The sequence below is a fragment of the Orbicella franksi genome, chromosome 12 (genome assembly GCF_964199315.1).
Source record: "Orbicella franksi chromosome 12, jaOrbFran1.1, whole genome shotgun sequence".
Lineage (NCBI taxonomy): Eukaryota > Metazoa > Cnidaria > Anthozoa > Scleractinia > Merulinidae > Orbicella > Orbicella franksi.
The window spans coordinates 2,217,834-2,244,335 of NC_138156.1; the positions used below are offsets into that span (position 1 = coordinate 2,217,834).

A 26,502-nucleotide genomic window follows, 5' to 3' on the forward strand; every position below is an offset into this window, starting at 1 on the left:
CAAAATAACACATGGTTACTTGTAGATACGGAATTTCTCTTCTCGTGTTCAACTTTATATCTAACTCGTTTGCTGAGCTCACTCGTAAGATATCGAGTGGGACACTCGAGGAGATATTCCACATCTACGTGCGCCCATGTATTATCCTCTATTTACATGCACGATGATATGGATAATAAAACAAGGACACAGCTGACAATAGTAAAGTACATTGTACGAAATAAAGCGAGCGAGACTGATTCTTCAGCTATTTACTGTTTTGTTGCACTTGAGTTCAGTCAGAAGGCAAGTCATCAAAGTCCTCTGACTCGGCTAAACTTGGTACACTTTCGGATCTTTCAGTGAGACCCGGGCCATCGTATTCAGCTTGAAGGAACCCCTTGTCAGCAGGGGCGTTATTTCGAGGCACGTATTTAACACCCGCTAATTTGGGGCTTTTCCTCGTGCAGACTCCACTTTCAAGATCGCATTCATAGTCGTCAAATGTAAAAGTCATAACCTCGTTGTTTTCTTTTTCCTCTGAATGCAGCTGATTGTTCTTGATATTGAAATCGCTAGTTCTCTCAGGCTTCACGTCCTTCTCATCAAGCGGGCAAGTGTCCATATCTTTACTTTTCTGAATGTAACACCAAAATTTATTCTCTAAACACATGTCCTCCGCCATCTTAAGAACTCTGGGGGACTTAGGCGGTCTTATCGGTATAACCTCCAGGATATTTTCGTACTGCAGGTCTTTTCCGCTGCTATGTCCAAATCCTCCTTTTAGACTTTGGACCTTTTCCAGAAAGTTTGATGGCGCCCAACCCACAGAGTGACTTGAGGTTCGCACTAGCCACCAGCCCCCTTCGGATTCCTCGAGAAGTTCAACCTCAACATTTTCTCGTAAATTGACTTCTTTATCTTCCTCTTTTTTGTACGAACCGGTGGCGTAAAACCTTTTATTGCTTACCAGTTCTGGCATGTTTTCTGTGTACTCTTTGCCCTCGTCTTTGTCTTCGTCATCTCCTTCATTATTGTTTTGGTCTTTGTCTTCGCTGTTCTCTTCATCTTCCATCTCTAGCCCTTCGTTTGTGTGAGAATTGTCAACAACATCTTCAAAGTCGGGTGTGTGCGTAGTTTCAGCATCTTCAATCGGAAGTCCGCTGACGTTCTTGCTTGCTTCTTCATCCAGAGATTCAGACGGTTGGACACCATCAGGTTTGTCGAAAGCATCATCTGGACTTTTTGAGCTGCTGGAATCCCGACTCAGCAGCGGGCTTTGCATAGGACTCGTCCCGCGGGATACAGTTTCCTGGCTCTCCTCTTCTACAAATGACAACGCTCTAGGTTGGAAGCCGAGTCCAACACCGAGCAGCCCGCCGTTTTCATTTTTTTCGTTTTCTTTAATGCTGTTCGAGACTTTCCCAAATCTGCAACCTGCTCTTACTTCATTAGGATCCAGTTTTTGGCGAGGAGTCCGCCGTCCTGCGGGCCGTTTGGTGATTTCATGAAATTCCAAGTTTACGTACGATCTTGCGGGCTTGGTGTTAAAACTGTTTTCTCTTGCTTCATTAGGATCCAGTTTTTGGCGAGGAGTCTGCCGTCCTGCAGGCCGTTTGGTGATTTCATGAAATTCCAAGTTTACGTACGATCTTGCGGGCTTGGTGTTAAAACTGTTTTCTCTTGCTGTAGAACTTGGTTCTCCCTGGTTTGCTCCATGTCTAGAAATATTCCTCTTCTAAAAATGATAAGAAATTATAATTTTTAGAAGGCAAACCTCGTGAAATTCTTTGCCACTACTCGATCAAAGGTATAAAGGGAGGAATAAGAGAAAAGACTCACCACACTCATTTTCCTTGCGGAGGGATCCCACGTTTGTCTTCTTCCTGGAAACAGAAAGCGGGAAAAGTCAACATTAAACTGCACGAACGATTTACACTGGAAATTACAGCCAATTAAACAGCACCTATTTGATTCATGTTTTCTGTTTAGAAACTTTTCAATATGGAGTTTTTTTCGGTGGGGGGAGTGATTTTGATTGAAACAGGAGGGATTGAAGAAGGAGGGGTAAACGGACAGATAGACGGATGGTTGAATGTTGTAAAGGTGCAATCACAATTAATATAATTTCCCAATGAGCATGCACTTCATCCGAACAGAAAAAATAGGGACGCACGGCCCACGGCAATCTATTTAAATTTATTCACGAATGTAAATTGTTTTATTTTCTCACCTGCAATGACCGATATACTATTTAATCGTGTGTCTCTAAGCATCGCTCTGACTGCAGCGTGTTTCCCTTTCTCTCTCGCGTTGTGTTGAGATGAGGCTATTTCTCTCAGAAACATGGCTGGTGTCCATCCTTCCTTTTCCTCCAACCTACAGCGAGGAACAGTGCCCGATTATATAAAGTACTTTTCCGAGATGCCACTTAATTCCCTGGGAATCAATCCCTTGTGTGTGTTGAGTTCACATTATAAACTGGGAGTCTAAAAGCTGCCCAAAGGCAACAAAAGATCAAATAGTAATTTCTAAAAAAACGAGATGAAGCATAAAATTAAGACTTACTTGACAAACCACCATCCGTCCAGATTTTTCTGAATGACTTTAATAATCTTCCCCATCTCAAACCCAACCTCGTCTTCCAGTTGAGGCTCGTAGGTTGCCATGGTAATGTAAGTTTCCTCTGTGAAATAAAGACACTTGTTTGCAATTGGAACTTTCTGTTATAATCAAGTAAGTTCGAAATCACTTATGATTTTCTTGATCAAGCACATGGTAACAAGAATTTTGCATCTTGATCAATGCCCGGGGGTTATTCTACAAAGTTTTATACGGGGAGGCTTCGCCCCGCGGTCCAGCCCCGGCCTTGCCCTTTTGTACACCATTTTGACAGAAAAGGTAAACCTTTCGTATACATTTAATTGAAAAAGTTAACCTTTTCACATACTTTCATAACTGGCCCGAATAATTAAGAATTAATTGCCAAAAGAGGAAGTCTCCTTGTCATGAACTGATACAGCTATAAGGTGCGTCCGTTCAAAAATATTTTCATTACAGGCCCTTTCAAATAAATAAATGACAGATTTCCCTACCCTATCATATACCCCAACTTGTCAGATCAATTCCCTACACTTTTACACACCTAAAGCCCGAAAAAAGTAGGTATCGCATAGATATATGATTAGACTGATCCCACTCACTAATTGACAAGAGATAGTAGTCTCCAAACATATGAACTTTTCAACAGAGCTCAACAGTGCTGTGAGCACTCGAACAAAAAACTCAATTTTGAAATAATGAGCTGTATTTTAGTCTTGTGTCTTTAAACTTTGTTTATAACTTTACCTTCTCCTTCTTCATAAATCTCCAAGATTTGATCGTCCATGCTCCCGTCCCTGGGTTCAAGATAGGAGGCTGGGACCCAACCAAGCTCGCTATCAAGATCAACAAACCACCAACCTACAAATGCAAATACAATATGACTGTTTTACAATGACTGGTAAAGCGGTCATCCCCATATCGAACACGGCCATGAACAACCAAAAGAAAAGTTATGCGAACTAAAATGAATGAATGGTTGTTAATTTCTGATTGGACGGATAAAGCTTTTAATTCTCGTATCAGTGGTTGCAGGATTATACAAGACTTTCTTAAGTTATCAATAATGAGTCGGGCTCGAAACCAGCCGGACCGCCCGGTCTGGAGCCTAACATACGCACTAACCATCAAGTGACCGCACCATCATCAAGATCACTAACTCACCATGCTCGTTTTTCTCAATTACTTCCACAACGTTGCCAGCTTTAAGACTGATGTCGCTTTCTTCTCTTTTAGTGTAGTCTGAGATAGCCACGTACTGCTCCAGCAGAATTGGCTCCGATATATGATGGATATCTAAATGACAAATTAAAATCTTCAAAAATGACTTTCAACTGATGTGGTAATCTTGTACGCAAACTATTTTTGGTGAAGATAAACGTATCATTAACGAAGCAGGGAAATGCCTTTTAGAGGAAATTCAAGTGCAGGTGCTCTTATGAATCGAAAATGACAGCAATTGACATCCATATTGCACTCTTGACGAAATTCAGTTGATCCCAAATGCAATCATTTAGTTAAATCAGTTGTGGTACAAATGCGGTTCCAGATGTAGGAACGTTATACCGACGATACAGTGCAACACTTACGTTTGGATTTTGTTCCTTGCCTGTCCATACTGTGAGATCTTCTAATAAGGGGAAAAGAAAAACAAAAAAGTGATTTTGAATTTAAGTGTTCAGTGCTGTTTAATTCTTCAGGAGACGTTTTTATCCTTATGAAGCTTCCTCAATAGATTAGCTGGAAATTCCTCAAAGGCATATAAAGTGCAAGCTTGTCCAAAATGATTCTCGCCATGTTTAAGTGCGCAAATATGAGAAGGTTTGAAAAGTTGTGTTGAAGACGAGCATCAACATCAGTGAGAAATCAAGCTAACAAAGGAGTTCTTAAACGTATCTTTTATATGAACATGCCGCTAATGAACGAGTGATCGATTAGCCTCATGGGTAGCCAATCACAGCGCAGGATTTGCCTCATGCTGGCTGCTCGCGGAAGTTGCCATGTAAGGAGGAAGATATACAGACTTACTGTGCTTGATCGGAATCTGATTCGATAAGGTCTTCAGGTAAAGGAAGAAAAAAGTTAATCACAGGATCTGATCCGGAGACGTGTGGTGGACGGTGAACTATCGACTGAAAAAAATAGAGTGATATTCAGTCAGTATGCCTGTGACATATACAAGTTTGAAGTTTATAATTCCTGTGCATCTCTTTGCGTTAAGATCGAATAGACCAGTGCAGCTTAGGGGAGTTAGTAAGAAGTCAGTTTATAATAGTGGTTTAACAGCTTATTCGTACTATATATAAAGGATGTTTGGTCAAACTTGTAGTTAACAAGATCTTCACTGAAATGAATAAACGTTTTTGTTATTCATATGGTGCTTAAGTCTTAACTAGACTTACTTTGAGGAATTCCTCCACAGCAGGCATTCTTCTGAGCGCTTTGGCCCGCTTTTTAATTGTGAATCTGTCGGAAAACGACTCTCCTGTCGAGGAAAATTATGTCAGTGTTGAAAGCTATACTAAAAATAAATATCTTAACCACTGTCTTATCTTATTCCAGCCTCGTAATTTCAAGAAACTTTCAAATTACTTTTAAGAAGTGTCCCAGTGTTTGCCTCATCGTTCTGCCTTAGTAGGAAGTCCTCTATTGTTAGCAGTCTTTCCTGCGAAAAAAAACAAATTCAATATGTGTATAACTTAGCATGAGACTGATGATAAGACTGATTATGAGACTCATGCATATGCAGCCCGTCTGTCTTAACAAGCCTCATAGTCATCAGTAGACTGGTTAAAGGTAGTAAATTTAAAATCTAACTCAACTCTTGTGTACACCCAATTAAAAGTAGCGTTGATGAATATATCGACAAATTTTAGTTTGTCTTTGCATTAAAGGACGAGTGACTGGTATGTTTGTCAAGCTTGAGCAAAAACTCTATTAACGACTCTATCGAATTATCGTACTTTCTCTGAATAAATGATACAACTGTCAAAACCCTGCCGACTTAAACTTATACTAGGAGTTTCAAATAGCCGCATTCTCAAAATATTCCCGTGATATGGTAGGACATCTCGTACCTGAATAAAACGTCATTGTTAAACTGCAATAAGCTTTTATACCTGAAGTTCAAGAAGAGTACTGTAGCTTCTGTAAACAGGAGTGATAGGTCCATTTTTCCAATGCACATGAATGAAGTACACCTAATGATTATTTACATTAAGTACAAGGTTAGCAGGGGTTTCAGGTTTCAACCATTAAATATAACACACTCGCCACAATACAGGATTTCAAAGAGCTCTTCCTCAATGATAATTAATTCCGAAGAAGACTCGATGATGATAAATGTTATTAAACAACTCACGAAAAATGACAGGAGCCAATCAGAAAGTAAGAATAGCTGACAATGGCGAGAAGAGAAATAGTTGCAAATGTACATGAAAAAAAATTCCAAAAATCCCCGAATAAGGGCTTTTGCATCAAATAAACGCCCTTTCCTCAGCCAAAATACCTTCCCCCTGGAATAAGCGTCTCTACACCTTATCCTAAATTCGAAATGAGCGCCCTGAGCGTTTATTCGGCGATTGAAGTTGCCAAGTTGGATCACGGGAAAGATTTTTTTCATCTCAACCTGTCAATCACTTTTATGCCCATAACAACACGAATGCTGACACAGCAACAATTGAACAGGAGCAATGGAGGAGCCGTTCATAGCTAATTAATTGTCTTTCAGCATTACGCAACTGGTCGAAATTCAAATCGTTTTGCAATATTTTGACGTAAAATACTTACGTAGTGTTTTCTTGGCTTTTTTCTCATGCATATATCCTCAACAGAGACGTCTTGAACCTGTGTAAGACTCATTGCCCTGTAAGAAAAAAAATAAAGCAATTAATTTTTGCTTTATTTTCCTACAGATATTTTAGAATAAAATTATCGATTTTACTAACAAAAGTAACAATATCCTAGAGGATAAAATGTTTACTTTTAATGTCTCCCTCACTTCCTGTTCATGAGATGGCCTAAGCCAAGTCCACTTACTCAACAGAATTAATTAATAAATCAATTAAATAATCAATTATGTTATTGACTATAGTTATTGACTGACTGACTGAAGTTCATGTATATAAGATAACACTACGAGACATGAACAGTACAGCAGATAAAACTGTCTTCGTAATAGTTTATAAGATATATGACTTAAGGCTGTCGCTAAAGTCCCGGACAAGTTAAGACGCTTTTAAAATTGTGCTTTGGTGCCCAAATGGCAGCAGTAATGGACTGTAAACAGCATGCGTGCCAGTAAAGAATAATAACTAAAGTTCGACTGAGTTCGATTACCGAACGTACGATTGATTAAATCGGGAAAAAATAATTTGAATTCCCCAACAACAGCTAGCACTGCGATTAAACAGCTAGGAACCAGGGTGACGATCATGCAGCGACATAATAATTTTGTTAGCTTCTTCTGACTGCTTCTCAACAGGAAAAACAGAGATAGAGGCAACATGTACCTTCCTTTGACTGTGTTAGCTTATGTTTGACAAGTTTTCTTCGCCTTCGGTAAATCTACACTTTCTCCCGACAATGTCAACATAATGTTCGTCTGTAAACTTCACTTGTGGAAAAAGCCACATTGAAAAGTGCATAGTCCACAACTGACCTAATAGAATTTTAAAAATGTCCCGCTGAAACGGCTTTGTTTACCAAGAGAACTGCGTTTCCGTAGTCTGCATATCCGAAAGAAGTTGCGGGATTTAATTTATCCCCCGCTTTGACCCATGCCATCACCCCAGGAATGCTCTTGTCCTTATTTATTCTACAAGTAATTATAAAAGGCTCTTCTATCGACAAAACTTATTTCCACGCCGACTGCCGTTTCAAAGTATCACCTGGAAGAAAATATCATGCGGACGCAAAAGGAAAAGGGTTCTCCCCGCTTTCAGCAAAACTAAAAATAACTGTTATAGAATTGACACATCTCAGGCCTGGACTGGAACCTCCCTCTCTGTCCCCTCCTGTTCTGTTGCCTAGTATTAAAAATGAGGAAATTAGATTGGACTCCAAGTTCTTGATGTAATTTGCTGTCGGAAAAACAGCTTTAAAAAAAAATTTCAGCAAAAGAGATCAGCGCCCAACGTGGGGCTCGAACCCACGACCCTGAGATTAAGAGTCTCATGCTCTACCGACTGAGCTAGCCGGGCACGATATGCTTACATGTATTTCAATTGAAACCTGGTAGCAAATGTAAGAATCAAAATAAGCATTCGTCATAAAAACATACTGACTAATTAAAATTGTCTGACTCTTAATCTTCACTCCCTCACTGCTCTGGCCAGTAAAAAAATTTACATGCGTATATTAAATAATATGTTTTCTATTATTATTTATTATTATTATCATTATCATTATCATTATCATTGTCATTATCATTATCATTATCATTTTCAAAAGAGATGTCACTGTATATAACTCAGGAGATTAATCCAATTGTCTCTCCTGTTGATGTAATTTCCTCTCGAAAAATAAGCTTCAAAAAACATTCCAGCAATAGTAATCACCGCCTAACGTGGGGCTCGAACCCACGACCATGAGTTTAAGAGTCTCATGCTCTACCGACTGAGCTAGCCGGGCAAGATATGCTTATCTCCACAATTTCAATTTAAGCAAGTGGCAAATGAATCAATGGCAAGAATAAAAAATCTCCATCCATATCATAAAAACGCACTAACCAGAAAAATTTTACTATCTTAATCTTCACTTCCTTACTGCTCTTGCCAACGGAAAATTTTACATGCGTATAAATAAGATGTTCTTTCTATTATTATTTTCAGAAGAGATGTCACTGTATGTAAATCGACAGATTTATCCAATCTTTCCTGTTGTTGGTGAAATTTGCTGTCGGAAAACTAGCTTCAAAAAAATACCAGAAAAAGTAATCAGCGCCCAACGTGGGGCTCGAACCCACGACCCTGAGATTAAGAGTCTCATGCTCTACCGACTGAGCTAGCCGGGCACAATATGCTTAAAATGGTGGCAAATACAACAATCAAAATAAGCATTCATGTCACAAAAACATACTGACCCGGCAATTAAAATTTTCTAACTCTTAACCTCCACTCCTTTACTGCTCTGGCCAACAGAAAATTTTACATGCGTATAAAGTAAGATGGGTTTTCTTGAATTTAAAAAATATGTCACTGTATCACTCAAGAGATTTGCCTATTCTTCTCTATAAAGCTTAGGGTTTCATCATGCACCAAATGATCACCAAAAATGAACACGAGAGTGTGTTGATCGCAGCGGGGCTGCAACAGCGCGTCTCTAAATGTCGAGTCAGACAGCCATTTGATCGCATGGCTATTCATTAAATCGGATAACTACGAGCTCTTGCAGTAAACACCCAATTGGTTATTTTGGCCCCATGAGAGATTCCCAGAACTTTATTATTCGCCAGTTGCACGCAAATCTCGTTCTCCTTGTAAGTCTACTCTACTCGAGTCTACTCGACGGTTAAAGCAGATTTCCCCACTAATCTCTCCTTCAGCGACGCTGGCAATTCCTTTCTCCCCAGCCCACTTTATATCTTCTGCAAATTTTTCTCGCGCAATAACTTATGCTTCGTTAGACATAGAGAGACGTACCTATTATGCGAATGCAAATTCCTTACTTTTCATGTTCCGAACAACAAGGGTCTTGTTTTCAAAGCTTGAACTCAGCTTTGACGACAAAGGAAACCACAGCAAGCGATAACAAGTGGAAAGCTTGCATTGTCCTTACGATAACAAATCATTACAATGTGCCCGGCTAGCTCAGTCGGTAGAGCATGAGACTCTTAATCTCAGGGTCGTGGGTTCGAGCCCCACGTTGGGCACCAATTTTTTCCCTTCTGATTAAACATTTTATTCCTATTGTCTGTACGTTGTTACCATCCAAAAGAGATTTAGCGCCCGTCTACACTACTTCGAAGGAATTTGAGAACGGAGATTTCACTCTGAAAACGCATCAAATGTTTTCCGTCCACACTACGCCGGTAGATTATTACACCGGTTATTTTAGATTTGTGTTTGAGGAAAACTCGGTCAAGGAAAATTCCATCATTATCGTGACGCTATCGTTTTCGTAAAGCTCCGTTTTCAAATGTTTTCCGTCCACATGAAAACGAAAACCCGGCGTTTTCAAATTCCTCCGCTTGGAAGAGTGTTTCCAAAAAGCTATTTTTGATGCAAAACATTCCATACTCACGGATATTAGTTTTCATTCCCGTGCCAAACAAACTTTCTGAAGAAAGCCTTCGCACCAAATTTGACTTAAAAAAGGAAGTTCAAGTTCACCGTGGTCCTACAAATAGATAGTTCTTGGAAACAAGTCGAAAAAAAATTGCCAGCGCCCAACGTGGGGCTCGAACCCACGACCCTGAGATTAAGAGTCTCATACTCTACCGACTGAGCTAGCCGGGCACGTTGATTTTAGTGTTTTGGTGTTTGTAAGATTACCATTGCTCTATCAGCTACTTCATATCGGTACGAAGCCCTGGAGGAGTGAGTTGATAATTTTGACCAAACAAGAGCTCACTCGACATTTAGAGACGCGCTGTTCCAGTCTCGCTGCGATCAACACACTCTCGTGTTCATTTTTGGTGATCATTTGGTGCATGGTGAAACCCTAAGCTTTATAGAGAAGAATGGTGAATCTCTTGAGTTATACAGTGACATCTTACTTTACACGCATGTAAAATTTTCTGTTGGCCAAAGCAGTAAGGGAGTGGAGGTTAAGAGTTCGAAAATTTTAATTGCCGGGTCAGTATGTTTTTATGACATGAATGCTTATTTTGATTGTTGTATTTGCTACCATTTTGTTCAGCATATCGTGCCCGACTAGCTCAGTCGATAGAGCATGAGACTCTTAATCTCAGGGTCGTGGGTTCGAGCCCCACGTTGGACGCCAATTTTTTTCCTTTTGATTAAACATTTTATGCCTATTGTCTGGACCTTGTTAGCAACCAAAAGAGATTTAGGCTCCGTGTACACTACTTCGAAGGATTTGAAAACGGTGGTTTCACTCTGAAAACGCATCAAATGTTTTCCGTCCACACTACGCCGGAAGATTATTACACCGCGGTCAAGGAAAATTCCATCGTTATCGTGACGCTATCGTTTTCGTAAAGCTCCGTTTTCAAATGTTTTCCGTCCACAAGAAAACGAAAACCCGGCGTTTTCAAATTCCCCCGCTTGGAAGAGTGTTTTCAAAAAGCTCCGTTTTCTTGACGGATTATGTGAATGGCAGGTCCGAAGAACCGTAGAAAAGTCGAGCATGATAGTTTGAGAGCATACCAAGAAGAAAATACTTCTGTAAGCAGTACATCCCAACGGTCAGTGCCAGACACCAGCTATGAAACTGTTTCCACACAGCTTTTCCCAAGTTATTTTTATGCAAAACATTCCATACTCACTGATATTACTTTTCATTCCTGTGCCAAAGAAACTTTCTGAAGAAAGCCTTCGCACCAAACTTGACTTAAAAAAGGAAGTCCAAGTTCACCGTGGTGCTACAAATAGATAGTTCTTGGAAACAAGTCGAACGAAAAATTGCGCCCAACGTGGGGCTCGAACCCACGACCCTGAGATTAAGAGTCTCATGCTCTACCGACTGAGCTAGCCGGGCACGATATGCTTAATAAAATGGTAGCAAATACAACAATCAAAATAAGCATTCATGTCATAAAAAAATACTCAGGCAATTAAAATTTTCTGACTCTTAACCTCCACTCCCTTACTGGTCTGGCCAACAGAAAATTTTACATGCGTATAAAGTAAGATGGGTTTTCTTGAATTTAAAAAAGATGTCACTGTATAACTCAAGAGATTCGCCCATTCTTCTCCATAAAGCATTTTGTTTTATCATGCACCAAATGATCACCAAAAATGAACACGAGAGTGTGTTGATCGCAGCGGGGCTGCAACAGCGCGTCTCTAAATGTCGAGTGAGCTCTTGTTTGGTCAAAATTATCAACTCACTCCTCCAGGGCTTCGTAGCGATAAGAAGTAGATGGTAGAGCAATAGTGATCTTACAAACACCAAAACACCAAAATTAACGTGCCCGGCTAGCTCAGTCGGTAGAGCATGAGACTCTTAATCTCAGGGTCGTGGGTTCGAGCCCCACGTTGGGCGCCAATTTTTACCCTTTTGATTAAACATTTTATGCCTATTGTCTGGACCTTGTTACCAATCAAAAGAGATTTAGGCCCCGTCTACACACTTCGAAGGATTTGAAAACGGAGGTTTCACTCTAAAAACGCTCAAATGTTTTCCGTCCACACTACGCCGGAAGATTATTACACCGGTTATTTTAGATTTGTGTTTGAGGAAAACTCGGTCAAGGAAAATTCCATCGTTATCGTGACGCTATCGTTTTCGTAAAGCTCCGTTTTCAAATGTTTTCCGTCCACATGAAAACGAAAACCCGGCGTTTTCAAATTCCTCTGCTTAAAAGAGTGTTTTCAAAAAGCTCCGTTTTCGTGACGGATCATGTGACTGGCAGGTCCGACGAACCGTAGAAAAATCGAGCACGATAGTTTGAGAGCATACCAAGAAGAAAATACTTCTGCAAGCGGTACATCCCAACGGTCAGTGTCAGACACCGGCTATGAAACTATTTCCACACAGCTTTTCGCAAGTTATTTTTGGTGCAGAACATTCCATAGTCACTGATATCAGTTTTTATTCCTGTGCCAAATAAACTTTCTGAAGAAAGCCTTCGCACCAAACTTGACTTAAAAAAGGAAGTCCAAGTTCACCGTGGTGCTACAAATAGATAGTTCTTGGAAACAAGTCGAAAAAAAAAATTGCCAGCGCCCAACGTGGGGCTCGAACCCACGACCCTGAGATTAAGAGTCTCATGCTCTACCGACTGAGCTAGCCGGGCACGATATGCTTAACAAAATGGTAGCAAATACAACAATCAAAATAAGTATTCATGTCACAAAAACATACTGACCCGGCAATTAAAATTTTCTAACTCTTAAGCTCCACTCCCTTACTGCTTTGGCCAACAGAAAATTTTACATGCGTATAAAGTAAGATGGGTTTTCTTCAATTTAAAAAAGATGTCACTGTATAACTCAAGAGATTCACCATTCTTCTCTATAAAAGCTTAGGGGTTCATCGTGCACCAAATGATCACCAAAAATGAACACGAGAGTGTGTCGATAGCAGCGGGGCTGGAACAGCGCGTCTTTAAACTTCGAGTGAGCTCTTGTTTGGTCAAAATTATCAACTCACTCCCCCAGGGATTCGTAGCGATATGAAGTAGATGATAGAGCAATAGTAATCTTACAAACACCAAAGCACCAAAATCAACGTGCCCGGCTAGCTCAGTCGGTAGAGCATGAGACTCTTAATCTCAGGGTCGTGGGTTCGAGCCCCACGTTGGGTGCGAATATTTTTCTTTCAATTTCTTTTAAATTGATTTGAATAACTGAGAAACTGGAATAAAGCATGTCATGCTGTGGCCGCAACCTTCAATTAGAACGTTCTGCATGGTAGCTATATAGGTTTACAAAGCATGCAAACAAAACAATTACTTTTGCAGCAAGTTAACCAAAGATTCTCAACCCGGACTAAGAATTTAGCAACATGTCATACAATCAAAATGATACCTGAAGAAACAATAAGACGAATTTCTGTTCTTTAAAACTTCTTCTGTGTACGCTCCTGTTTGATATATGTCAGACAGCCATTTGATGGCATGACTATTCATTAAATCGGATAACTACGAGCTCTTGCAATAAACACCCAATTGGTTATTTTGGCCCCATGAGAGATTCCCAGAACTTTATTATTCGCCAGTTGCACGCAAATCTCGTTCTCCTTGTAAGTCTACTCTACTCGAGTCTACTCGACGGTTAAAGCAGATTTCCCCACTAATTTTTCCTTCAGCGACGCTGGCAATTCCTTTCTCCCCAGCCCACTTTATATCTTCTGCAAATTTTTCTCGCACAATAGCTTATGCTTCGTTAGACATAGAGAGACATACCTATTATGCGAATGCAAATTCCTTACCGTTCATGTTCCGAACAACAAGGGTCTTGTTTTCAAAGCTTGAATTCAACTTTGACGACAAAGGAAACCACAGCAAGCGATAACAAGTGGAAAGCTTGCATTGTCCTTACGATAACAAATCATTACAACGTGCCCGGCTAGCTCAGTCGGTAGAGCATGAGACTCTTAATCTCAGGGTCGTGGGTTCGAGCCCCACGCTGGGCGCCATTTTTTTCCCTTTTGATTAAACATTTTATACCTATTGTCTGCACGTTGTTACCAACCAAAAGAGATTTAGCCCCCGTCTACACTACTTCGAAGGAATTTGAGAACGGAGATTTCACTCTGAAAACGCATCAAATGTTTTCCGTCCACACTACGCCGGTAGATTATTACACCGGTTATTTTAGATTTGTGTTTGAGGAAAACTCGGTCAAGGAAAATTCCATCATTATCGTGACGCTATCGTTTTCGTAAAGCAGCGTTTTCAAATGTTTTCCGTCCACATGAAAACGAAAAGCCCGCGTTTTCAAATTCCTTCGGTTGAAAGAGTGTTTTCGAAAAGCTCCGTTTTCATGACGTATTATGTGGATGGTAGGTCGGGCGAACCGTAGAAAAGTCGAGCATGATAGTTTGAGAGAGTACCAAGAAAAAAAATACTTCTGCAAGCAGTACATCCCAACAGTTGGTGTTAGACACCAGCTATGAAACTGTTTCCACGCATAGTTTTTAACAAGTTATTTTTGGTGCAAAACATTCCATACTCACTGATATTAGTTTTCATTCAAAGGAAACCACAGCAAGCGATAACAAGTGGAAAGCTTACATTGTACTTACGGCAACAAATCATTACAATGTGCCCGGCTAGCTCAGTCGGTAGAGCATGAGACTCTTAATCTCAGGGTCGTGGGTTCGAGCCCCACGTTGGGCGCCATTATTTTTTCTTTTGACTAAACATTTTACGCCTATTGACTGAACCTTGTTACTGACCAACAGAGATGCAGGCCCCGTGCGCACTACGTCGGACAAATTTGAAGACGGCGGTTTCATTGTGAAAACGCATCAAATGTTTTCCGTCCACACTGCGCCGGAGAAATTTAAAAACGTAACTATCACCGGTTATTTTAGATTTGTGTTTGAGGAAAACTCGATCAGGGAAATCACATTATTATCGTGACGCTATCGTTTTCAGAAAGCTCTGTTTTCAAATGTTTTCCGTCCACATGAAAACGAAAAGCCGGCGTTTTTAAATTCCTCAGTCCTGTTTGTAAAGCGTTTTCGAAAAGCTCCGTTTTCGTGACGGATTATGTGGATGGTAGGTCCGGCGAACCGTAGAAATAAAGCTGCGTTTTCTCCGGCTTAGTGTGGACGCTGCCTTACGCATGTCACCGACTGTGGCTGTAACTGAGGTAAAACATAGTCGAGCGTGATAGTTTCAGAGCACACCAAAAAAAAAAAATACTTCTGTAAGCAGTACATCCCAGCGGTCTGTGTTAGACACCAGCTATGAAACTGTTTCAACACATAGCTTTTCCCAAGTTATTTTTGGTGCAAAACACTCCATACTCACTGATATTAGTTTTCATTCCTGTGCCAAACAAACTTTCCGAAGAAAGCCTTCGCACCAAATTTCGCTTAAAAAAGGACGTTCAAGTTCACCGTGGTGCTTCAAACAGATAGTTCTTTGAAACAAGTCACAAAAAAATTTCCAGCGCCCAACGTGGGGCTCGAACCCACGACCCTGAGATTAAGAGTCTCATGCTCTACCGACTGAGCTAGCCGGGCACGATAAATACAATCATCAAAATAAGCATTCATGTCATAAAAACATACCGACTAGGCAATTAAAATTTTCTGACTCTTAACCTCCACTCCTTTACTGTTTTGTCCAACAGAAAATTTTATATGCATATAAAGTAAGATGGGTTTTCTTGAATTTAAAAAAGATGTCACTGTATAACTCCAGAGATTCGCCCATTCTTCTCTATAAAGCATTGGGTTTCATCATGCACAAAATGATCACGAAAAATGAACACGAGATTGTGTCGATCGCAGCGGACCTGGAACAGCGCGACTTTAAAGGTCGAGTGATCTCTTGTTTGGTCAATATTATCAACTCACTCCTCCCAGGCTTCGTAGCGATAAGAAGTAGATGATAGAGCAATAGTAATCTTACAAACACCAAAACACCAAATTCAACGTGCCCGGCTAGCTCAGTCGGTAGAGCATGAGACTCTTAATCTCAGGGTCATGGGTTCGAGCCCCACGTTGGGCGCATATATTTTTCTTTCAATTTCTTTTGAATTGAGTTAAATAACTGAGAAACTGGAATAAGGCATGTCATACTGTGGCTGCAACCTCGAAATAGAACGTTCTGCGTGGTAGCTTTATAGGTTTACAAAGCATGCACTCGACAAAATAGTTACTTTTGCAGCAAGTTAATCAAAGATTCTCAACTCGTTCTACCCGGGGAAAGAATTTAGCTACTGGTTATACAATCAAAATGATACCTGAAGAAATAATAAGACGAATTTCTGTTCTTTAAAACTTCTTCTATATACGCTGCCGGTTGATATGGGTCAGACGGCCATTTTTTCTCGCATGACTATTCATTAAATCGGATAACTACGAGTTCTTGCAGCCTGAACACCCAATTGTTTATTTTGGCCCCATGAAAGATTCCCAGAACATTATTATTCACCAGCTGCACGCAAATCTTGTTCTTCTCGTAAGTCTACTCCTGACTCGAGTCTACTCGACGGCTAAAGCAGGTTTCCCCAGTAATCTCTCCTTCAGCGACGCTGGCAAGTCCCTCCTCCCCAGCCCACTTTATGTCTTCGGCAAAATTTTTCTCACGCAATAACTTATGCTTCGTTAGACAAAAAGTGACGTCTCTATAATGCGAATGCAAATTCCTTACTTTTCATGTTCCGAACAACAAGGGTCTTGTTTTCAAAGCTTGAACTCAGCTTTAACAACAAAGGAAACCACAGCAAGCGATAACAAGTGGAAACCTTAAATTGTACTTACGGTAGCAAACCATTACAATCTGCCCGGCTAGCTCAGTCGGTAGAGCATGAGACTCTTAATCTCAGGGTCGTGGGTTCGAGCCCCACGTTGGGCGCCATTTTTGTCCCGTTTGATTAAACATTTTATGCCTATTGTCTGGACCTTGTTACCAACCAAAAGAGATTTAGGCCCCGTCTACGCTACTTCGAAGGAATTTGAGAACGGAGATTTCACTCTGAAAACGCATCAAATGTTCTCCGTCCACATTACGCTGGAAAATTAGTACACCGGTTATTTTAGGTTTGTGTCTCAGGAAAACTCGGTCAAGGAAAATTCCATCATTATCGTGACGCTATCGCTTTCGTGAAGCTCCGTTTTCAAATGTTTTCCGTGCACATGAAAACGAAAAGCCGGCGTTTTCAAATTCCTCCTGTTTGTAAAGCGTTTTCAAAAAGCTCCGTTTTCGTGACGGATTATGTGGATGGTCAGGGTCCGGCGAATCGTAGAAATAAAGCTGCGTTTTCTCCGGCTTGGTGTGGACGCTGCCTTAGGCATGTCACTGACTGTGGCTGTGATAGGTAAAACATAGTCGAGCGTGATAGTTTCAGAGCACACCAAAAAAAAATACTTCTGCAAGCAGTACATCCCAGCGGTCTGTGTTAGACACCAGCTATGAAACTGTTTCAACACATAGCTTTTCCCAGGTTATTTTTGGTGCAAAACACTCCATAGTCACTGATATTAGTTTTCATTCCTGTGCCAAACAAACTTTCCGAAGAAAGCCTTCACACCAAATTGGACTTAAAAAAGGAAACTCAAGGCGGTGCTACAAACAGATAGTTCTTTGAAACAAGTCACAAAAAAATTTCCAGTGCCCAACGTGGGGCTCGAACCCACGACCCTGAGATTAAGAGTCTCATGCTCTACCGACTGAGCTAGCCGGGCACGTTGAACCTTACTTCTCTCAACTAGAGTAGCCACTTTTGCTAGAATTACTATTTGAAAGTAGCTATTGTTGGTGACAAGTGTGTGAAGTCTTTTGATTAAGGCACTCACATATACAAGGACCGATTATTAAATTTCTATCTTCAGTAGAATTCCAACGAAAATCCGTAGTCCTGTTTTTAATTTTTTTTTATATAAAAAACTATTCTTGTGGGCTTATTTTAGAAAGGGCTTATATCACTGGCAGGAATCTTCCATTGCAGAATGGTTGATCCTATATATTTGAAGTGATTCTCCATCTTGAGCATTACGAGTGGCATATGATTAAGGCTACAAGACTTAAACCTCTTCAAACATAAGTATCCATTATAGAGGACTGTAACAACCGGAAGACATGAATATTGTCCACATCTAAATCAAAATCTGTTTTTGGGAAAATATAGCAAAAGACACGCAAGCGTGTTGACAAAATTTGATACGTATATGAGAACTGAGTTTCAGGAGTTAGAGAGAACTGAAACGTTTGTCGACGAGAGGCGAGGATTTCCGCAGTAACGTAACTAATACGTTACCAGCGTTCAAAGATAGGCTTGAAAGTTCGGCCTACGCCTATACGGCTTTTCTCAGGCCAACACTGGTACTGTTTATTCAATTCGGTGGTGAATTATCGAGGCCTGAAAACTAGGCAAGGTCGAACCCACAACATGCTCTACAGGCCGGGCTAGTCAGGTACTCAACTTAAGTAAGTTTTCTCCGTAGAGATACTTTGTTACTGGTATCTGTGACAATTTTATTCAAAGATGCAAAACAAGTTTGAGAAGTAGTATGGGTTTAATAAGAGAACGCAGAAAATTGCCTTACTTATCTTAGAAGACGAACCGAATACGTCTGTTTTATTTCCGTGTTGTTAGCTATCTTGAGTGTCTTGAAGTATTGCACGCATGTCAGACGTTCTTTAAGCCCTCCAAAAGATAACTCCTGCCAATTTTTCAGGTTTATTCTTAAAATAGTTTCAGAAAAAGAAAAAAGTTTATGTAAACACCAGTATATACAGACGACTCCCGATAACTCGAACCTCGCACAAACTCAAACGAAAATCGGTTTGCCCGAAATTTCCGTCATGCATTTACTATAATTTTATTCTTGGTAACTCGAACCTTCCATGTACTCCATAACTCAAACATCAGGCACTGCTAACTCGAAGCAATTTTCGTTTGCATTCAGGTCATTTTCTATACAATTTTACTCTTGATAACTCGAAGTATGTTTGTCAATATGCGACAAGTTGAACAAACAGTACTGTAGTCCAAAACATTGAAACTATTCAGTCTCGAAAAAGTAAATCACTTAAACACTTTATCAGTAGCCCGACCTTGTTCCCTTTAATACCTGCGAACTGTTTCCAGTATCTGTACTTCTCCTGCTACTTTGATTTGCTTTGTTTTGTTTCGCGTTACGTTACGTTCTTATAAAACAGTTTCATTTTAACTGGAAGTCTTCAGAATTATTAGTAAATTTGATTTAAATGTACACTGTACGAGTAGAAATACTGTAAAAGCCGTTTTTTTTCCTTATTTCCGGTCATTTGTTCTCAACTCCTGATACTGACTCGAACTCCCGATAACTCGAACCTTTTTTAAATTCCCTTGAAGGTTCGAGAAATCGAGAGTTGACTGTAAAACATTTCAGTCCATATAATCTGAAAGAATTGAGCAATATTTAATAGTAGGGTCGGATATGTCAACTCTCTGAATCGGCTGATTTAAAGGTCTTAAAAGCTGTCTTAGTAATGTAATTGACCGTTAATTTGCCAAGTATGGAGATGGCCGCTTTCTATCGACTCCACATGATGGCAGAGAACATTTAAAGGACTTGTTGTCTGTAGTGTTAATCGAAAACTATTTAAACAAGTATTTTTTCAATAATTTAGCTCGTTTAGTCTAGTTGCTACAATGAGAGGTTTTCTTTGAGAAACAGAAAAAGGTTTCGTGTTCTGTTAGGAGTTCATTATGCATTCCAGAGTCCAGATTCCTCAGTAAATATTGAAGAATCGGCAGTTTCCCATGCTATGTCGAGTGTAAACTTTCCACAGTTGAACTTGAATGCAAATCCTTATGTTTAGTTGCTCTATACCAACAAGAAAAAAGAGTTTAAAAATTGCTGAGGCTCAGTCGACTATGGTGCTGCAACCCACTCAAAAAATCAACAACAACAGCCTTTCAATTATATCCCTTGATGAAAAAATCCGAGCCTGATGAAAATATCACATGCACTTAAAAACATTCATACAATACAATACAATACTTTATTTAACGAGGACCATCCGCTTTGCTATATGGTTTAGTTTTTAAAAACAATGCATCAGCTACTTCAAAGATATGCCATGAAAAATAAATAAATAATAAATAAGTAAATAAAAGAAAAATATTTGATAAAAATATATAAACCAAGGAAGAGTTGAAAATAAAGCTATCACAGAACAAGAACTATTTACAAGATAAGAAAGCAATGTTGTCTAAAGTGTTGACTCACTTGTTAAAAGTTTTCTAAAAGTTTTAAAATCCGATGACGCTCTATGAACATCAGGTAAGGTATTCCAAACCTTGGGGGCCAGAATGTCTTTTCTTCTCAAAGCGTATGTCTTTTATCTTGGTGATATTAACTCACTTAGACTCTCCGGGTGCCTTGATTCACGAGTGTGTAAACCGTACAAAGGATGTTATGTAATCTTTGTTCCATGCAATAAGGCTCTTCTACCTCAAACACTGAGAAGTTCTTCATATGGGGTGTGTTTGTCTCTAAAGACAAACGGAACAGCCCTTTCATTCATTTTTTTTTTCAATTTCCCGGCCGTACCTTTATTACAGAAGTGCCAGGTCTGTGCACCGGTAATCGAAGTGTGGAGCAATAAATGGCATGTAAATTAATGTACATTTCTCACGACTGCAACCTAGTTAGACACTTTCCTACAGATATAAGCAGCATGTATATCGAATTTCAGAAAATCGTCAACAGTAACGACTGCAAGCATCTCTAGTGTATTGCTATTTGGAATGATGGCATTTTCGCAACGGAATTTGGGAATTCGAGATTCATACAATTCAAACTCACTTAACTGTCCAGTGAACGAATAAAACTGAAAAATATCTATTAAAAAGATCAGATACAAAGTACAGACTTCACAGATCCTACCTTGTTTGCAGAGTCGCTCTTACAAGCAAATGTACTTTAGGAGTGAACAAGGCTGAACTAATGCACAACTATGTGGGACTGAGTGAAATTGAAAGGCCTTCCCATCATACATAAGTACCCAGCTATATTATACGTCTCCCTCTTCTTCCTCTTCCTAATGAGACCTCGGGGGTTCGAGCCCCACGTTGGGCGCTGCAGAAACTTCCTCAGTATTTTCAACGTCAAATTCTTTTCGAATACAAGCACAAAGTTACGACTTATGAAAGTGACCACAGAAAAAGACTACAAAAGTCCGAAAGTAACCATAGAACTTTATGGTACATTCCTTACAGGGAAACAAGTTCGACTTTGTTGATCTCTGATATAAAAAACAACTTCAAGACCTTTTCTTACGACGACGTTTAGCTCTCTTCGCTATCACATAACAACGAGAAGGTTATAAAGAAACACCTTGACTGTGCCCGGCTAGCTCAGTCGGTAGAGCATGAGACTCTTAATCTCAGGGTCGTGGGTTCAAGCCCCACGTTGGACGCTAATAATATTTTATTTTTCCGAGACCTGGAACTGGCAACCAATTAGAATTGTCAGCTGGTTGAGTTTCACGAAACGAAAGCTGTTAAGCACTTCTTTTAATGATTGCAGGAAATAATCTTTTTATAGCTGAGAGTCTCTTCAAGTCAGGATGAAGTGTGAGAGCGTTCATCCCCTATGTAGCTCTATTCCTAAGGTAATCCGGACCCCTAAAGTTATTTTTTTAGATCACTCCCGGTTTGGGAAATCCTAGTAGGGCCTAGACGCAAATTTTACTGACGGGGATACCCCAAGGGGCTTTACCCACAATTTCATCCTTACAAAATACATCTACTTAACGTGCACGTGCACGGTAAAAATATTAACAACCGGAGACCTATATAAATATCATTTCTAAAAATAACTTGAGGAATTGCCCTGAGAATATGGTGGATTAACTACCTTGCATTTCTTTCTCTCTTGATGCAACATATTCCTTGAAATGTTCGAAAGTTAGAAGTAGTTGATATACAATAGGGGACTTTAGATTTTAGTACGACTAACTGCCGAGTGTTACCAAGAGACCATGATCTGTTTTCTCTTGGTCTTACCCAATGCGCCAATGCCGATGCAACGTTTTATTCATGTAAAAGGTCGTAAAAGTCAATTTCGAGAAAAAAATTCGGTTCTTGCCATTGAGAAATTTCCCTTTCTTGTACTAGGCAGGAATACGATTCAACACATTATCCAATTTTGGCTCTATTATTTGTCAATTGGTCGCTTACAAGAGGTTAAAAACAAAGGAAAATTTAAAACTTTTAGCTGTAAAAGTGGTCGCGGTCCCTTACGAGAGGTGGTCGCTTACAAGAGGTTCCAAATATGGTGATTTGACTTGGAAACGTTTGGTATTTTGGAAAACTGGTCGCTGAGGAGAGGTGGTCGCTTACGAGAGGTGGTCACAACCGAAGGGTCGACTGTATTACCTCATTATTAGGCAGTATATATCACCTTATCTTCATAGGTATTGTTTTTAACAACAACAACAAAAGAAAAAAAAATATCCCATTCACAGCTGGCAAATGCAAATATTGTATCTTTCAGTCTACAAAAAGCTTTAAAAAAATAGCCAGAATTCTATTTTTTTCCTTTCCTCCGGTTTTTGCAAACCGAACGCATAGAAGAAGCATTTCCTTCAAAGTGTTATCAAGAAAGCCTTCACACCAAATTTGACTTTAGAAAAGAGGCTCAAGGCATTGCTACAAATAGAGTAACCATAAGTGCTTTAAAACAAGTCACAAAAATATGCCAGCGCCCAACGTGGGGCTCGAACCCACGACCCTGAGATTAAGAGTCTCATACTCTACCGACTGAGCTAGCCGGGCACGTTGCATTTTGGTGTTCGCAACTATAATAACCACTTTTGCTAGCAATACTGTTTGAAAGTGGCTATTGTTGGTGACAAGTGTGTGAAGTCTTTAAATTAAGGCACTCTTAAGTTATTTTCTAGATCACTCCCGGTTTCGGAAATCCCAACAGTAGAGTTTCGAAATAGTCAGTCCTGTGAGGCGAATTTTTCTGACGTGGATAGCCCAAGCGGCTTTACCCACAATTTCATACTTACAAAATATATCTACGTAACATGTATGGTAATATTAACAACGGGAAGACCTATATAGATATCATTTCTAAAAATAAACTTAGGAATTACCCTGAGAATAAGGCCAATTTTGGGGATTAACTATACCTTACACTTCAAACTCTCTTATGCAACATCAGGATTCCTTGAAATGTTTGCAAGTTAGAAGTAGCTGATGTACAATAACAACAGCAAGATCGACATCCTCCAATACAGGAGAGATTGTATGTGTTAGCCGTAACAAATCCTGCTACGACTAGTTGGTCAGTGTCCCATCTATCTATAGCTAAACAAAGAAAGGCGCTGTGTTTTTGAGAGAACACACAGAGACTGTAGAAAAACAAACAAACAAACAAACAAACAAAACGGATTCTCAGGGTTCAAACCTCGAACCTCAGAACGCGGTATTACCTCTATACATACAACCGTGCCTCCCAACGATTTTACCAAAACTTTTTGTGCTGTAGAGTTGTTTATTGGCTAAGTATATATTTGCCATTCACAGCTGGCAAATATAAATATTGTCTCTTTCAGTCTGCAAACAGCTAAAGAAAATCAGTGCAACCACTTTAATTTTTGTCGCTTGTCTTCCTTTGGAAACCGAACGCCTGGAAGAGAAGGATGTTTCAAGACTTCCTGTAAAGTGATGTCAGCCAGTAAAGGAACTCGATGTAATGAACTTTGTCCCTGTTCCTGTTTAATCATAACAATTACAATTTCCTCAAATGTGATTGGTGCATAAACTGCTGTATTTTGCTCTAATTAATCTGCAAAGCTGTAATCGAACAGTGTAATCGGACAGTTAGCTGTAATCGGTCACCTGTAATCGGACGGTTACATGAGCCAATCATTCTGAGTCCTCTCCACTAAATCCACCAATCACAACATTGATTACAATCACTATGGTAAACAATTCAAGAGACTGACTTTGTAAAATTGTGGAGGTTTAGTCTCTGGTGACTGTTTTGAAAGAGACTTGACAGCCATTTTGCGAGCTGTTCTCCATATTTTATAATTATGATATTTAAATTGACAATAAAAAGCTCTTTATCAAATGAAACTTTTACTTTTGTGGGAAACTGTGATTAACAAATCGGACTCCCGCTTCGCGGCAGTCCGATTTTGTTAATCACTCGTATGATTACAGACCGAATTGGACTCCACTCAGTCCTATTACCATTATTAATCGCCCAAGTAAGAGAATGTTTATACGTTCAAGTTTGTGAGTCTATGCATGTTTCATAATCGTTGCAACTCCAATATACTGAATTCCACTCACGCGATAAACGCCCTTTTCACTACAGAACCGGCGAACTCTGACACGAGACGCTTGAAATATTTGGGTCCACCATCGCAAACGTTAACTATTTATTTATTTGTTTGGCCATAATCAGCCAAAACGAACGGGACACGGGACGAACTTTAACACAGGTCAAAATCGGGAATGAGAGTTTAATCTCTTGCAGGACAGAAGTGGCAGTTATGTTACGAACGACGACATTATGATATGCTTGCAACTTGTTGAACAAACATTCCGCGCTACTGAGCCAGTGTAAAACATTCATTATATCTGGTGAATGTCAGCCGATAGGCAACAAAAAAATAACGTGCATTTTCGTTATCAAGACAGTGCCAGAATGACTGAAAACATAACTTTAAAAAACTGACAAATTCAATTTCAACTCTGAAATTTACGAGTTTAAGCCGAAAATGAGTCACTGAGTTTATCTTGTGGAGACTTAAGAATCTGTTAAAACAAATGAAAACTAACCTGGATGGTGAAAACAGTTTAAATCAAGACTCCGTAGTTCTCAGTCCAAGCCCGACGGGTGAATTCCACATACATTTTACAAGCAAGAAGAGCTTTTCACAAGTTGGTGCTGTAAAGACAGATTACATACGTGGTCAACATCCTGTTGCTTTAATGGCTGAAAAGTAAACGACTACTGAAAATTTCTTTGCATATTTAATTACTCTCAGACGCCTGAAAATGTTTGCTTGTACTGCTTGACGTAATCAATTCAATTGTCAACGTTGAAACAAATTTCGACAAAACAAGGTTGCTCGACAACATATACCCCAAAGAAAATTTCCGCGTTAGTCTACGCTCTTTATTAAATTTGAGATTTTGACAGGTTCACGTCTGATATCTCGATGACAAAACGTCAAGAATTAGAAACTAGTTTACTGGCTACATTCCTTTGTAACTACTCTAAGTTCGTATTGAACAGCGTACACAAAACCCTCGATATTTGGTCAGCAGTAAAATCGAGTGCTTGGAACGCTGGGACGGGTTGGACACAGGCTGCGTAGCGCCTTACTAAGGCGCTGCCAGCTACACAAGATACTCTTGTAAGCAGTATTCTTGCTCTTTCGAGCTGTTTCATATATTTCACACAGTTCAAATTATTTTGCAATATTAAGGCTATGATGTCCTTTTTGGAGGAAGAAAAATAAAAAAGCTCTAGTGGTACCCAGACTTGTTCTCTTCCTAGTAACCCATGGCGACCGCTCTTATACACTGACACGGAGCGTCTTTATTTTATGCCATCGTTGTACAAACATTGGTGGCTTCCGAAATCAAGCTCGACACTTTTTGTCCAGCTTGGGCAAAAAAATTAACCTGAATATCAAATTCGATAATTCCCCCCTCATGGTTAGTGCGCTCGTCTCTGGATCTAGCAGTCCGGGTTCGAGCCCTGGCCGGAGACATTGTGTTGTGTTCTTGGGCAAGGAACTTTACTCTCAAAGTCTCTCTCTCCACCCGGGTGTAGAAATGGTTCCGGCGAACTTATGCTGGGGATACCCCTGCGATGGACCAGCATCCCATCCAGGGGGAGGGGGGGGTGGGGAGTAGAAATACTCCTAGTCGCTTTATGCTACAGAAACCGAGATAAGAGCCGGTCTGATGGGCCACTTGGCTCGTATGCAGACTTAACCTGATTTCCACGCATGTTTGCATCGTTATGAATAAGACTCTAATTTTGAATTTTACATAATTGGGTCTTTTTATTTTTTTGGTTCACATCGCAAGAACCGACAACTCTAAGAATGCTCTTAAAATACCGCGGCCTGGTTAGCTCAGTTGGTAGAGCGTCAGACTGCTGTGCGGGAACTGAGAATGTGCTACCTTTGTAATTACATCTGCAAATGGTTAGACGTTCAAGTCTTCTCGGATAAGGACTATAAACCGTAGGCTCCGTCTTCTGCATCTTCAGTGTTACATGGTTAGCAAGGGACATTAAAGAACCCGCACCTTATCGCAAAGCAAAGAGCACGGAGTTCCCGGTGTTGTAGTCTGGCCTTGTCTCACGAGCTGGTACTTCACATAGGGTTAAAGCTCATTGAGCCTTTCCCCCTTGGACAAAATTGCTATGGCTTGGCCACCCACCCCACCCTTTCTAAAAACTAGCATACTAGCTTGTTGGCGAAACAAACAAATATGGGAGAAAACATAAAGTTCAATAAGGGACAAGGGGATCCTGCTTAGTGCTCAAAGACAATTAACACTAACCTCGGATTAACAAGCAACCCTGAAAAGACGGATAACTCAAGATTTGGTCTGCCAAATATTGAAAATTCCAAGATTTGGA

The 26,502-nt window shown here is 40.0% G+C and overlaps 1 protein-coding gene and 18 non-coding genes across 23 annotated transcripts; 9 read left to right on the top strand and 10 right to left on the bottom strand.

Moving 5' to 3' along the window:
- Positions 1 to 261: 261 nt before the first annotated feature.
- On the bottom strand, positions 262 to 24,868 carry LOC145462576 (uncharacterized). 5 transcript variants are annotated; one of them, XM_081446135.1, is made up of 14 exons: positions 20,764 to 21,117; positions 20,104 to 20,255; positions 6,370 to 6,445; positions 5,700 to 5,780; positions 5,173 to 5,245; positions 4,983 to 5,065; positions 4,609 to 4,712; positions 4,170 to 4,210; positions 3,745 to 3,876; positions 3,328 to 3,441; positions 2,548 to 2,665; positions 2,213 to 2,358; positions 1,822 to 1,865; positions 262 to 1,717 (listed from the first exon to the last, which is right to left on the bottom strand). In XM_081446135.1, exons 3-14 carry the CDS (start codon positions 6,439 to 6,441, stop codon positions 275 to 277), a joined length of 2,451 nt encoding a protein of 816 aa, XP_081302261.1. In that variant the 5' UTR covers positions 6,442 to 6,445; positions 20,104 to 20,255; positions 20,764 to 21,117; the 3' UTR covers positions 262 to 274. The 5 variants fall into 5 exon arrangements, with proteins under 5 accessions (XP_081302261.1, XP_081302259.1, XP_081302264.1 ...); XM_081446133.1 differs by lacking the exons at positions 20,104 to 20,255; positions 20,764 to 21,117 and adding an exon at positions 24,681 to 24,868; XM_081446138.1 differs by lacking the exon at positions 20,104 to 20,255.
- On the bottom strand, positions 7,709 to 7,781 carry Trnak-cuu (transfer RNA lysine (anticodon CUU)). The gene has a single exon. It is a non-coding gene; the product is annotated as a tRNA-Lys (tRNA).
- Trnak-cuu (transfer RNA lysine (anticodon CUU)) lies at positions 8,139 to 8,211 on the bottom strand. Its single transcript has one exon. It is a non-coding gene; the product is annotated as a tRNA-Lys (tRNA).
- On the bottom strand, positions 8,521 to 8,593 carry Trnak-cuu (transfer RNA lysine (anticodon CUU)). Its single transcript has one exon. It is a non-coding gene; the product is annotated as a tRNA-Lys (tRNA).
- On the top strand, positions 9,379 to 9,451 carry Trnak-cuu (transfer RNA lysine (anticodon CUU)). Its single transcript has one exon. It is a non-coding gene; the product is annotated as a tRNA-Lys (tRNA).
- On the bottom strand, positions 9,965 to 10,037 carry Trnak-cuu (transfer RNA lysine (anticodon CUU)). The gene has a single exon. It is a non-coding gene; the product is annotated as a tRNA-Lys (tRNA).
- On the top strand, positions 10,449 to 10,521 carry Trnak-cuu (transfer RNA lysine (anticodon CUU)). Its single transcript has one exon. It is a non-coding gene; the product is annotated as a tRNA-Lys (tRNA).
- On the bottom strand, positions 11,169 to 11,241 carry Trnak-cuu (transfer RNA lysine (anticodon CUU)). The gene has a single exon. It is a non-coding gene; the product is annotated as a tRNA-Lys (tRNA).
- Trnak-cuu (transfer RNA lysine (anticodon CUU)) lies at positions 11,676 to 11,748 on the top strand. Its single transcript has one exon. It is a non-coding gene; the product is annotated as a tRNA-Lys (tRNA).
- Trnak-cuu (transfer RNA lysine (anticodon CUU)) lies at positions 12,430 to 12,502 on the bottom strand. Its single transcript has one exon. It is a non-coding gene; the product is annotated as a tRNA-Lys (tRNA).
- Trnak-cuu (transfer RNA lysine (anticodon CUU)) lies at positions 12,940 to 13,012 on the top strand. Its single transcript has one exon. It is a non-coding gene; the product is annotated as a tRNA-Lys (tRNA).
- Positions 13,770 to 13,842, top strand: Trnak-cuu (transfer RNA lysine (anticodon CUU)). The gene has a single exon. It is a non-coding gene; the product is annotated as a tRNA-Lys (tRNA).
- On the top strand, positions 14,476 to 14,548 carry Trnak-cuu (transfer RNA lysine (anticodon CUU)). Its single transcript has one exon. It is a non-coding gene; the product is annotated as a tRNA-Lys (tRNA).
- Trnak-cuu (transfer RNA lysine (anticodon CUU)) lies at positions 15,330 to 15,402 on the bottom strand. Its single transcript has one exon. It is a non-coding gene; the product is annotated as a tRNA-Lys (tRNA).
- Trnak-cuu (transfer RNA lysine (anticodon CUU)) lies at positions 15,820 to 15,892 on the top strand. The gene has a single exon. It is a non-coding gene; the product is annotated as a tRNA-Lys (tRNA).
- On the top strand, positions 16,669 to 16,741 carry Trnak-cuu (transfer RNA lysine (anticodon CUU)). Its single transcript has one exon. It is a non-coding gene; the product is annotated as a tRNA-Lys (tRNA).
- On the bottom strand, positions 17,499 to 17,571 carry Trnak-cuu (transfer RNA lysine (anticodon CUU)). The gene has a single exon. It is a non-coding gene; the product is annotated as a tRNA-Lys (tRNA).
- Trnak-cuu (transfer RNA lysine (anticodon CUU)) lies at positions 21,223 to 21,295 on the top strand. The gene has a single exon. It is a non-coding gene; the product is annotated as a tRNA-Lys (tRNA).
- On the bottom strand, positions 22,583 to 22,655 carry Trnak-cuu (transfer RNA lysine (anticodon CUU)). Its single transcript has one exon. It is a non-coding gene; the product is annotated as a tRNA-Lys (tRNA).
- Positions 24,869 to 26,502: the final 1,634 nt, after the last annotated feature.

What these genes read in the sequence shown, in the direction of transcription:
- LOC145462576 (XM_081446133.1), bottom strand. Translation starts at nt 6,441, where the DNA reads ATGAGTCTTACACAGGTTCAAGACGTCTCTGTTGAGGATATATGCATG. An exon ending in AATTGAGAAAAACGAGCATG is followed by an intron (nt 3,442 to 3,744) that starts GTGAGTTAGTGA and finishes TTGCATTTGTAG; the next exon opens with GTTGGTGGTTTGTTGATCTT. An exon ending in CCGCAAGGAAAATGAGTGTG is followed by an intron (nt 1,718 to 1,821) that starts GTGAGTCTTTTC and finishes TATCATTTTTAG; the next exon opens with AAGAGGAATATTTCTAGACA.